The sequence below is a fragment of the Tamandua tetradactyla genome, chromosome 2, assembly GCF_023851605.1.
Source record: "Tamandua tetradactyla isolate mTamTet1 chromosome 2, mTamTet1.pri, whole genome shotgun sequence".
Lineage (NCBI taxonomy): Eukaryota > Metazoa > Chordata > Mammalia > Pilosa > Myrmecophagidae > Tamandua > Tamandua tetradactyla.
The window spans coordinates 57,368,439-57,381,956 of NC_135328.1; the positions used below are offsets into that span (position 1 = coordinate 57,368,439).

The 13,518-nt window shown below is 43.1% G+C and overlaps 1 protein-coding gene across 2 annotated transcripts in view; it reads right to left on the bottom strand.

Moving 5' to 3' along the window:
- FRMPD1 (FERM and PDZ domain containing 1) overlaps nt 1–13,518 on the bottom strand; it is a 95,779-nt gene that overhangs the window by 14,584 nt on the left and 67,677 nt on the right. The window contains exons 6-11 of one of the 2 annotated variants that reach the window (XM_077147654.1): nt 12,858–12,992; nt 11,200–11,307; nt 7,294–7,389; nt 2,935–3,060; nt 1,085–1,204; nt 77–213 (exon numbers count right to left, since the gene is read on the bottom strand). In XM_077147654.1, the coding sequence (XP_077003769.1) occupies nt 77–213; nt 1,085–1,204; nt 2,935–3,060; nt 7,294–7,389; nt 11,200–11,307; nt 12,858–12,992 (722 nt within the window). The remainder of the gene's footprint in view (nt 1–76; nt 214–1,084; nt 1,205–2,934; nt 3,061–7,293; nt 7,390–11,199; nt 11,308–12,857; nt 12,993–13,518) is intronic. The other variant, XM_077147655.1, reaches the window with a different exon arrangement.

Here is a 13,518-nt window from a genome sequence, read left to right on the forward strand (position 1 = left end):
TCTGGCCAAGAGCCAGCGAAGTTTGTAATTGCAATGTAGCTACTGTTGATGGACACAGAAGTTCCCTGCCACTCACTCAATGTACTTCAGAGAGATCTTCTGTGGCTGCGCACAAGCGTAGATCCGCTCTTGGATGTGGAGGGCTGCGAGTCTTAGTGCAGAGTTGCATTTCATCTCCACAGCAAAACGCTCCTGGAGCACGTCACTGCAGCTCTAGAAGAGGTTATGTCAGCATAATTGGGAAACAGGAACAGACCTTTTGTGTTCCCAGTTCTTCCACTGACAGGCAGCAGGACCCCAGAACTCAGCTTTGAGGCCTGGTTCTGCCAGCCCTTGCTGTGTGACCTCAATTAGGTTACTAAGACTCTCTGAGCATTGATGTTTTCCCTTATTTAATGAGGATGGTAAAATCTACCTAACGTGATTGCTGTGAGGCTTAAATTAGATGATGCATATGAAAGTAGGTATAAGACAAACATTATTATAAAGAATTGTTGCTGTTGTCTTTACTGTTATTTGCTGCCACCATTTCTGTAAGACTTTAGGCAAGACAATCCACCTTGACTGAGTTTTCTCATCTGCATAATGGCAATGCCTCCCAGATAATTCTCTTTGATCAGAAGAAAAACAACATAGTAAATCTCACCTAAGGTAGCAGAGTATGGGAAGCACCAGGCTATGGGTCCATGAACCAAAGTTTTGGCTCTGCCATTAAGTGGGTAACGAGGTAAGTCACATGACCATCCCCAAACTGTTTCATCATCTCTAAACGGAGGCTTTAAAGCACCTCAAGCCCATTTTAGTGATAAAAATATAATTCTAAAGTTCCTAAAAAGGTATTACAAAATGTACTATCTATATTGAGGACCAAGCCTAAGTATCATTATTATACTGCACATCTTCCAACAGTGCAATTCAGTGATGGAAACATTAATTCTGAGGGATAAACAGGATCATTCTTCTTCAGATAAAGGCATTTCCTACCAGGGAGTTGCCTAACCGCCTTGGGCTTATGTTTAAAGTAACCCAACTGGCCATCTTTGAGAACATCCGCTATTGCTTTAGGAAGCACAGACCCAATCACCTGCAGATACAGGTATTCGAAGGCCACAGGGTCTTCTTTCAGGAGGTCCAAGGGGTCCTTGGGAACAAAACACACTCGGAAGAGGCAGCGGTAGTCTTGTGACTCTTCCCTTTCCACCACCTGCAAAGAGTAAGGGAGAGGCTATCAATCCATCCATCTGTGTCCTTTGCAGGTACGCCACAAAACAGCTTGCAAACGAATTAAAAGGAAACTGAAAGCGAGTCCCAGGAGATAGCAATGTTCATGCTTCCCGAGGTTTGAGGGAAGCCAAGGTTCAGAGGCAGCTCGAGACTTTTGCTTTTGATTTGATTTTCTTTCCCATGGGTATAAAATGTAAAAGATTGAAAAGAGCAAAATTTTCCTCTACCCCAGATGGTGCGACGCTGGCTCAGTGGCAGAGTTCTCACCTGCCATGCTGGAGACCCGGGTTTGGCTCCTGGAGCCTGCCCATGCTAAAAAAAAAAAAATTTCCCTCCATCTGCCAGCTTCCCTTTCCAGAGTAAACCCCTGTTGTACCTTTCCAGAGACAGGCTATCTCTATTAGCACTTTTATATATGTATATATTTTTCTTTCCACAAATAATTGCATTGTATATGTACCATTCTGCATTTTAATTTTTTCTACTTAATCGATCCTAGAAATTTAATTGGATTTTCTTTTTCAGTTCAAACAGAAGTGATTACTCTTTTGCTTATTTTGTTTTTTAAAATTTTTTATTCTGAAATATAACACACATACAAAAAAACCCCAACAAATTTCAAAGTACATTGTAACAAATAGTTATAGAACAGATTTCAGAGTTTAGTATGGGTTGCAGTTCCACAATTTTAGGTTTTTCCTTCTAGCTGCTCCAAGACTCTGGAGACTAAAAGAAATATCGATATAGTGATTCAGCAGTCATACCCATTTGTTAAGTCCTATCTTCTCTATTATAACTCCTCCTTCTCCTTTGATCCTTCCGACAATTTTTAGGGGTATTTGAGATCTGTCCATTCTAACTTTTTCATGTTGGAAAGGACTGTCAATAATATGGGGTAGGGGGATGGAACTAGTTGATGTTCTTGGAGAGGCTGGCCCCTCTGGGTTTCAGGACTTATCTAGTCTAGCAACCCAAGAAGTGATTATTTTTAAAAGTTAGCAGGCAATTTTACCAGAGGGAAATGACGAGGGTAAGACTGCATCTGCAATGGGAGATGGCAGAATGGTTTCCATAAGGTCGTGCCTTGCTCGTACTGCTCCCTTCTTTTAAAACAACCCCCTTTTCCCACCTGTTGAAATCCTCCTCATCCTTGCAATAACAGAAGCCACACAACAAGGATCTGCTGAACGGACCGTGTCTGACTTTGAAAAGTGAGTCCAACAAATAACGAAATGGCTGAATGACTCATGGTGCAGATGACTGGCTGTGTCGGCTCCGTGCTGCTATCCGGGAGCAGCTCGGATGGGTAATTCTCACAAAAAAGGGCTTTACTCCCAGAAGCAGATGCTCCCGTCACAACACAAAGGTATTGGGCACAAAGGAAGACCATCAGACCTGGAAGCAAAACGTTAAGGCTGTACCATCTGTGCTATCTTGAGTGAGTCAACTTAGCTCTCTAAGCCTCTGTCTTCTCATCTTTCATATGGGGGCCTTAAAGCCATGCTCTGCCAATCTCACAGAAGCAGATGCAAATCAGGCCTGACACTTAGATTGTATCAGCACGCCAGACTGAGTGTGCCTCGTACCTTCTGGGGACAAGAAAGTACCACAAACCTTTGCAGCTGTGCCGGACCCCGTCCCTGGAGATTCTGGTTATGGCATGCAGCTTTGCCTAGTCCGTGCCCCCCAGCGTCAGGCCGACCCCCTTACCTGCTGGATAAGTTCCTCCTCGTGCAGCAGGCGCAGCCGTGAGACACTGTACTGCTCTTCCAGGACCAGCGCGAAGTACTCAATGCTTCGGATCGACAGCTTCTCCTTTACTGTGAGGATAATGTCCTACCAGGCAGAGAGGCACGGGGGTCACCCACACACCCCTGAGGAGCAGGCGGCCCTGGGGGTAAGGCACCAAGCAAGGAAGGCTTCCCTGACCTTCTCTCTGTTGCTCAGTGCAGCTGGGGAGAGAAGAGCCTCTGTTGACCGGGTCCACTGTCAATTCAGCTCCTACTCGTCAGACCTTGTGTGGGACTTCCTGTTATCCCTCACAGCCCTACCCATACGGCTCCCCTCTCCTCAGTTCCCCAGTGGCACCCATATGGCTGCCTCTTTTGCTTTACTTGGAAAGTTGAGGCCATCCAAAGGGGCTTCCGCCTCCCTCTTCAAGGTCTCTGGGTTCTGGAGTTCCCTATCTGCAACTTCAATTGGTTATTAGATAGAATCCCACCATCTATCTGTTATGTGAGTGTGTGGAAATGACCTGACATTGCTGAACCTCAGTTGCTTTCTCTGAGAAATGGAGGTTAATTCTACCTACTTCTCAAGTGGCTGACACGGAGGAATGAGATAATTAATGTGTGGGTTGTGCAGAGGCATTATAATCCCCATGCTACTTTCCCCTCACTATGGTGGCCCCCTGTCATCACAAGTTCTTCGCTGCCTCGTGGCACTCACACATGCTGATCCTCCTGCCTGGCACACTGTTCCCATTACTCTTCATAGGTTGCTGCTTTCTCTTTCTGCAAGTGGAGCTCACATGCTGCTTCTTCACAGAGGCTTTCTCTGGCCACTGAATCTAAAAGTGCTCGTCCTTGTTATTCTCTATCCCAGGGTCCTGCTTATTTCCTTCATCATATTATTCACTATTATTTTCTTCAATAATAGCTATTTCTTTAGTACGACAGAATAGTAAAGTTAAGAGAATGGATTTTCTAAATCTAGACTACCACTTACTAGCTGTGTATCCCTGGATAAATTGCTTACTGTCTCTATGCCTCAGTGTCTGCATCTATAAAATGGCAATACACTTAATACCTATGGTATGGAGTTGTTGTGAACATTTAGTGAATTTTCCCAAACAAGTCACTCACAATGGTACCTGGCAGATTCAAGCATTCAACACATGCTACTTGCTAATATTTGTTTTCTTGTGTATTGACTTTCATCCCACTAGATGGTAAACTCCCTGAGAATATGAACCTTGATTTTCTTCTGCTTGGCACTTAGTAGATGCTCAATAAACTCTCAGTGAATGTGTGAATCCTCATTATAGACTCAGCATAGATGTCCTTCCAGAATCTCAAATATAGCGAGACTCAAACTAATAGATGCTATCTGCTCCTTACTACTCCCGATTCTGAATCCTCTTTTAGTTATGCCCATCATGCTCCATAACCAACCAGTGACTAAGTCCTGAAACAACTCAGCAACATTACCTCAATGGTTCCCAAGTGCCAAGCATTGTGCTGGTCAAGGTGGGCCTCTTGATCCTGTCCCCTCCGCTCCAGTCTCCTATCTCTGCCTTGGCTTGAGTGTGCACACTTTTGGGTTTGTAGAGTGGTGCTCTTTGGATCTCCTTGCCACCCCATCTGTATTCCTCCCTGCATCTAGAGAAGAAGGCCACCCAATCTAGCCTGCCACCTGTTTCTGTAAATACAATTTCACTGGAACACATCCATACCCATTCACTACAAGGCAGTGTTGAGTATCTATGACAGAGGTCATATGGCCTGCAAAGCCTAACAATATCTACTATCTGTAGATATTTTACAGAAAAAATTGGCTGATCACTCATCCAAAAGAATTTGCCTAAGCTTTGTTTTGCTCATGCTCTCCTCTGCTCAAGAACATTCACTGGCTACTCATGGCCCACTGGATAAAGTCAAAACTCTTCAGGTTAATATTCAAGGCTCTCAAGTATCAGGTACCAAACAACTTTTCCTGCCTTATCTTTTGCTGCTTCTTCCAGTATACCATGCTCACAAGTCCCATACACTTGTCAAATTTTCCCACCTCTGGAACTTTCTTTGGGCCATTCTCCACGGCTGGGATTCCATCTTCAGATAACCACGCTTGGCCCATTCCTGTCAAAAGCCTCCTCATAGGCCATGTCCCCCGCCCCCCATGACATCTTTCCTTGCCACCTAGCTGGAAGCCCTCTCTCTCCTGAGCCGGAATCACACCATTTCCTTCCTACTTTCATGGCCTAGACCACCCTGTGCCTTATTTCATAATGAATTTCCCAGGTCTTAACTCTTTACCCCAACCTCACCCAAAGATTCTGGGCTCTCAGAGGGCCAGAGATTCTTGGGTCATTCATCTATTTCTGTATCACAACAGCACAGCTCAGTCCAATGCACATAAAAAGTGTCAGTAAATGTTCACTAAGTTGAATGGCACATTATTTGCCTTGATTTAGGGAAAGAGGGTTTTCCAATATAAGATTGGAATAATAATAAGATTTTGCATCCCTTGGTAAGGGAAGGGAAAAGTCACTGATGAACTGACAATGCTATTTCCTTTTATCGCACATAAGTATTTGCTAACAGAGCTAAAAGATTTGCTTAAAAACACCTTGGTGACTACAGATAAGTAAGATTGACCATTATTATATCAGCAAAGTCCTTGCTCATTTCTCTAGCTATCATCTTGGGTTTAATTACACTGGGATATGTGCTTTTACTGTAAACCTCAGAGTCTTTTTGGTCACCAAAGGGGGACACACTTTACATACGTTATCCCTTCTATTTCAATCTACTTAGATCAAAGATGACCAAGGCAGAAACTTCATCTAATTCATTTGCAAAACTTCTCTTTTATGCAGCATGTCAGAGTGGCAAGTTCCAGTGCAGAATTCAGAAACCGAATAGGTTTAACGCCAGTTATGAGCCAGCTGACCTTGGCAAGATTTTGGCCTCTTGAGCCTATTTCCTCATCTGCAAAATGGGGATAACAGTAGTTACTTCACAAGATTACTGAGGACATTAGAAGAGATGATATATAAGGAAGTGCCCAGGACAGTGCCTGGCATGTAATAAACACTCAAGAAAATCCATTCCCTCCTCCCTTAGTCCTCTGGGCTTGGGGCTTCTGATTCAGAGAGGCTTTCTCCAGCTTCTCCAAAGTCATGTGCTTGGAAAGGTAAGAATGGAACAGGGCTTTTGTGGCCTGCTCCGGGAATTGCCAAAGGAAGGTGCCAGAGAGAACACCAGGTGCGTGCGTGCGTGTGTGTGTGCGCGCACACACGCGCGCATCTTGGCCACTGCCCATTATCAACGGTTGCGCTGACCCACCGAAACTTGCCCTCCCCTCAGCACTAGAACTGGACTCAGTGTTTACTCTAACATGGTTTTAAACATCTGAATGACTCTTTTTATTGTCTGCTTCTTCAGTGGAGCCTCACTCTTAACATGATTTACTCCCTTATTTAAAAACTATTAGTGCCACTCTTTCTTAAAATCCAAACTCCCCAGCATGGCATTCGAGGCCCTCCACAGTCAGCCAGTACCACTTCCCACCCCTCTCCCAAGAAAACAGCCTGTGTTCCAGCCCCGTTAGATGGTTTGCTGTTTCCTGAGTAATGTCCCATTTTCTTGGCTCTGTGCCTTAGGTTGTGGGACCCTCCTCAGACTGCTGTGTCCACCTCAACTGCCCTGCCCTGTCCCCACCTGTCTTCAAGGCCCAGCTTCTTTGCAAAGCCTCTCTGATGCTCTGATGGAATGGAATAGACAGTCCCTTTTCCCTCGTACACAGAGCACCTCCTTATCCTTCCCTTCATGGCCCTTATTTCATACTACTGTGCACTACTGGAAATCCCCTGAATGTCTACCCTTAACTGTACTTGGAGCTTCCCAAGGATGGAGAACTTTACCTAGCTCTGGATCCTCATCAGCGCATCTCAGTTTAGCAGTCCTTAGTTAGCATAAATTGAATTGACTTCAACACAGAAGAGGCTTGGGGCTGCCCTGACACCTGGCTTGGATTTCTAGCTGTCTTTCTTGGGTCATACACAACAGGCAGGGAAGCCCAGCAGCTAGGGTGAAGGCTTATGAGACTAGTTGTAATATGACCTTGGGCAGGTCACTTCACTTCTCTGAGCACTGATTTCCTCCCCTTCAAGATGGTTTTAACTATACCATCTTGCTGGGTGATTTTGTAACTAAAGGAGATAACACAGTGGTTGTCTGGTTTATTGCAGGTGCTCAGATCACCAGGAAAACTGCTGGGCAAGACACCCAGGGTTCATGTGACCAGGAAATTCTCACTGGGAAAGAGATGCAAGTTTACTCTTAATACCTTCACAGTTGTATTTGCCTCAAACTTGAAAGCTTTGGTCTGCCCATTCTCCAAGTACAACTTGAGCACGTTGGGCATGCACAGCAGAGAATTACCCTGGAAAACACAAGAGTAGGGTTGAAACCAGCCCTTCCTATGCCTGGGTATGACAACTCCTCCAACATCCCTCGCTCTGCGGCCTGTGGGGAACAGGATCCTCCCTAACTACCTCCCCATGTCACGGGTTGATTCTTAGCATTTGGGGATTTCTCTACTGATGAGGACTATGCCACACAGACAGGCAGGCTTTGTCAAGGAATACCCATGAGAACTGCTAGACATGACAGATGGTGGGGAGAGTAAGCCCTGCTGTGAGCATTCTCACGTCACTGCATGAACCTGTACAGTGTCTCACGGGCATCAGCTGGCATTTCACTGCTGGTTGCCACCTCTGTGGGATGCAATTTGGCAAGTCAGACAACCAGCATGCGCGCTGTCCAAAATGGGCCTAAGATGCTGAGACTGTACCTTGGGGGTGGGGGGGAGGTGGAATGGTGGGGAGAAACCTCCCTTAGAATCCCATTTTACTGCTGCATCCCCTGTCGGGCAGCATTATCAAAGGGCAGAAGGATGCTCCCTGCCTCCTCTCACTCCAACCTTCACCCCTGGATTTGCAAGGTCTCCTAAGGGACTTACTTGGCCACTCTTGGAGGGCTCTTTGGGAAGGAGGTACAAGAGTGGTCCATGCTCGGTGACCCATGCCAGCCAAAGCTCCTGGGGTGGAGCAAGGCAGTGGGACAATTCCCTTTGGGTTTGGGAAACCTCCTGAGGGTCTGATTTCATAAAAGGTGAGCTCTAGGTGTTTAGCTGCAGATAAAGAGGACCATTGGATCTAGTGTCTTCCAGAACCAGTGAAAGGTTCTAGAGTCCCCAAGATTGTAGTGAGACCTGCCCCTGGCACTGTCTCTACAAAGACTCTGGGAATAAAGCCCTCATGAGTAAGGAAGCTTATAATCCTTGTTCAAAAGAACTGGCAGCCCTTTACAGATGCGAATCTTGTATCTCCTAACTGGAAGAGCTCTTGAATCTTCTAAGCAAGACTCACATTCATCACTATCCATTCACTATAATTTCTCTTAAACTACAGTTGTTGTTTTTTTTGAGGGAAAAGGAATATGTTCATATCCCAGTGCTATTTTACTCAATCAGGGATGGGGAATTTCAAATAGCTATCATTTTACTTCTTTGACATCAGGTATTTAGAAACCTTTGTGTTCAGATGTCCCAAGTGGGAAACATTTTCCATAAGTAATTTATAGTCTTTTAAAAGATTTATAAAAAAAAATACATTCATAACAATGTCACACCACCCCCATTTCTTTTCTGCTAAGGCGTCTCCTAATTTTGGTATATACCTATAAATAGGTTTTAGAGAGCTTTAATAATAGAGTTCGTATTGTATGTTCTTTTTTTTTTGGTATCAAGATATCTTTAATAGTTTTTTTTAATATTTTTATCAACAAAACAACATACAAACACAAACATTCTTAACATACAAACATTCCATACTTGGTGCAATCAACAGCTCACAATATCATCACATGCTTGTATCTTCATCATCATGATCATTTTTTAGAACATTTGTATCACTCCAGAAAAAGAAACAAAAAGACAAAAACTCATCATTTACCATACTCCTTACCCCACCCTCTCATTGACTACTAGTATTTCCATCTGTATATTCATTTTTGACTTGACACATTATTTCACAAACACTTTTTCATGTGGGCTTATTGCTTAGAATTTTAATGGCTTTGCAATATTCTAACAAGCTGAGACAAAAGAATTGAATTCACCATTCCTCCAGATATTTAGTTTTTTTCCCCTTTTTTTCTATTTTAAATATTGACACTAAAATATCTTTTAAAATATGAAATTTTGCATTTAAATTATTTGATAGACTAAATGAATAGAAATGTGCTCCCCAAGCCACTTTATATGGCCTTAGTGATATTTTTTTTCCATCCATTTAAAAACATTAAACCAATTCACAGAGCCACCAGTTAATGCAGAAGTAGCATCAGGGCATACATGTCTTTCCCTTTATCTATGCCCATTTGATGAGTGCTCATCTAACGTCACTTCTTAATATTTTCCTTTGCATTTCTTTAACTATTAGCACGTTACTAACACATTTCAATTGTTGGTTTATTATTTCAGAATCTTCTAAGGTGACTGTGTATCCCCAAGGTGGTCTTATTACGCTTCAAGAAGAAAAGTTTAACAATCAACTGTATCATCTTTTTTTTTTACATGGGCAGGCACTGGGAATCAAACCCGGGTCCTCTGGCATGGCAGGCAAGCATTCCTGCCTGCTGAGCCACCATGGCCCACCCTGTATCATCTTTTAAATACTTGAAAAAAGGAATAGGTAGGACACAATGACGAACTCTCACTGGCTTTGCTGTCTCTGCGAAGTAGAAGGTTTGATGAACTTTCTGTGCCCCATGAGGCGGAGAGCACACTCAGCCTGCAGAGAGAGCCATAAATTCCCTTTGGTGCCCTGACTTCCAAGTCTCCTTAGAGACGCTTCTCTGAACACTGTTTCTCTAAACTCTCTCATCCCACCAAAAGACTCTGAAACCCTTCTTTTTAGCTGTTCTAGCACCTATGACTTTATTCCACTTCTGAAAATACATATTGAACATAAATTTATTTTGCTAAAGAGATTCAATCTATTTTCACAAACATGTAAACATGGAGACACCCATGTCTGAATGACAGGGTCTCAGGTCTTTTCTGATGAGTGCTTAGGCCTCCCACTGGCTCCTTCCCAGACAAATCAGCCTTTCAGTCTCAGAACTAACTGAAGGGATGGTCTGTTAAGTCACAGGACAGGTACAGACAGATGTGAACTTAATCAGCCGGATCCTTTGTCAAAATGGCCATGACCTTCCCATGCGTTGGCTTCTATACTGAGAAGACCAAATAAGAACAAGCTTGACTTGAGAGTTTCAAAATCTTATATTGATGGCTCAATTCAGAGTGGCACTAGCTGGAGACAACAAGGGGGTAAGGTGTAAATTATTAATAAATGAGCTTTTTAGCCCACAATCCATACTAAAAACATCTAGACGACTTTTTACCTTTATAATTTGTCTTCTGAACTTCCAGCCCTGGGTCTCTTCTTATCAAAAAATGACCAGTAAGGCATGTTACAGTAGGAAACAAAAGAACTGCAATCACACAAACCTAAGCTCCTATACTTCCCTTGCTATGTGACCTAACCTCTCTCAGCCTCTGCAGCTTCATTTGTTAAAATCTCTCCCTTACAGGGCTATTGTGATAAGTAAGAATATGTACACAAAAATTTTAGTTACACATCATAGAAGATCAATAGATGATGGACTCTTAAAAAAAAAAAAGCAATCCCCACAACCACCATCTTTACTACTATCAATACACCACCATCAGGGAGAAATCGCCACCTGAATGCTAACCTTGAAGATTCATGATGATAAATTACCAACTGGAACCTGTCCAGGAAAATGGAGTCACAGAGTAACAGAGACCTACACCCATTGCTTCTCTCTTTAGCCACCACTCATAACCCAGAAACCCTCACTGGTTCTCCCTCTTCATTTTCTGCAGGCATCTTATCAAGAGGGTACACAAAGCCTCCAGCAAATATCTTTGCAGTCCACCTGTATCTTCTCCCATGCTGCAGGGCTCCAGAGTCTCAGGGGGCTATGCACCAGGGGGCAGCTCCTGCTTCATTAAGAGTAACTTCTTTCATGGTCTAAAAATGATCATGGTGATAAATACACAACTACCTGATGATATCGTGAGCCATTCATTGTATACTATGGATGGACTGTGTGGACGTGAAAATTTCTCATAAAAGTTGTCCCCTCATTAGTGACAGACCTGGTTATGTCCACTGACAAGCACTTCCTCAGCAAAGTGCACCTTCACGGGGTTGGTCTTCAGCCGGGCCCTCTTCTCCTCGGTCAAGAAGGATGACTTGGGGACTCCCTGAAAAACATTGGACATGACACATTGTAGAATTGTACTTTCATAAAAGCCACGCATGTCTTCTCCTTTCTTAAAAACAAAAGCAAAAATATAAACTCTGATAGTCATTGTGGATCCAATTAAAACCCACAGGGTAGGACAACATCCATTAAAGATCTCTTTTCATAAAATCTAGGGATCCTAGCCAGATAATGCTCTTATGCGTCTGGGAATCGCTAAAGACTCAATATGGTGGAAAAATGGTTGTGATATAATGAAAGCAAAAAGAACCAACTGTGATTGAGAAGACCTAAATTCCAATCCAAGAACTGCTAGTTAACAGGTTGTGAGAACTGCTGAAACTCAAATTCTTACAGAAATAAACCAGGTGTGTGTGTGTGTGTGTGTGTGTGTGTGTGTGTGTGTGTAAAACAAAACATACTCCTATTTGGCCAAGGCATTGCCCTCTCTGAGCTTCAATATTCCCATATGTACAATGTGGGAGTTATTTCCTCTAGGCCTTACCAAAGCTCTGACCCCTGTGATTTATCATTGGCTTCTCTTTGCTCTCCTCATCTTCTAGATGGTATCCTGTTTCTCCAGAAGTGAAAAGAGTAACCGGAGATTGGTATGAGTACATGGTGAAGCCCTTGGCCTAGACTGTATTGAGCCAAATTGTGATACCTAATGACAAGTATCTTGTATGATCTACGCCAGCAGGATGTGATCTTCCTGCACAAAATTATGACACAGTATTTCACAACCTGGCAACCTACATTCCCTTGATCTAGATAGTCCTTGAGGCCCGCCTCTAGAATGTTTACATGAGTAAGAGTCCTAAGATGGATTTCTGGGCCATGTTCTGTGTAGGCAAGGTAAGAGATACATAGCAGCAATGAGGAAAACTGATGGAAACAACACTTACAGACTCATATGTCGACAGACCAATACCACAAAGGGTATGAAATGAACAAGTGACCCTGAAATTTTAGTACAAGAAGATAAATGCAATCTTAAAGGTAGCTAGAACCTTGATAGTGCAGGACTTATGGCTACGATTCAATAACTCAAATATATAGTTGCTTAAAATAAAAAAAAAAACATTTAATAGAAAGAGGCAGGAGGATAGCAATATTCACAGAGAAAAGTACATCTGTGTGGTGAATCCTCAACTGGAGAAATTACTCAACCTTTACTTTGCTTTCTTCTTCAAGTAGAATGGTCTTGCAACCAGAGGGGTAGAAGGAATAAGGGAAAAGGAAAGTTACAACCCAAAATTAGTGATGAGATTTCTTTGCATGAGTTCAAGACTCCTAACACAGGTGAGTCTAGGAGGCTGGTGGGCCTATTACATTGGACAGTTGGCATCACTCACAAAACAGAGAATGGAAGAAATATTAGGAGGCTAAAGATGGTGATGTATCAAGTTTCCCAGGTAATGAATACAGAGGAGTCAGGAAAACACATAGTGGTAAGCTTGTCATTAAGTCTTGGCAAAATCCCAGACAAGAGATGGTCAGAGAACTTTTAGACAAGAAGACAATGATCACTAACAGCCATTATGGATTTACCAAGAACAAGTCAGAGCCAACCAAGTTCATTTTTCTTTTGAAGATGGGATTCCAGATTGGCAGGCCAGGGTCCTGTGGATATAGTAGTATTCCTTCATTCTTGCAAAGCATTTCATAAGGACTCCTATAATACCCCTGTGAAGAAGGCCAGATGCAGAGCCATTAGATGGATTCAAAACTAGTTGACCTAAACTCAAAACAGTTGTGATTTCATGTCAAGCAACTCAGGCTTCCTTTGTCCCAATCTTCATCAGCGATCTTTAACAATGCCTTGGATGAAGTCAGAGAAAGTCTACTTAACAAACCTGTGAATGACACAGAGCTGCAACGTGCCATCAGATCTCAGGCAGCAGAAATTTGAGAGAAAAGAGCAGGGACTGGGAATATAAAAGAGGTGTGCATGGAAATTTAAGGACCAAGGACAGCTATGGATCAGAAGGCCAGCAAATCATTAAGAACAAACCTACGAGGGTACAGGAGGCAGAGATGCCAAAAGCTACAGGGAACAGAGTAAGGTGACGAGTCAAAGAATAAGTACAATCCTTATTTCCCAAAAGACTCAAGGAATGAGAAATCAGGGACAGAATAGAGGAGAGATGCAAAGGGGAAAGGAGCTGTATGATGCGAAAGAAAGTGAACTGGTCAGGTACTGGAAGAGGCC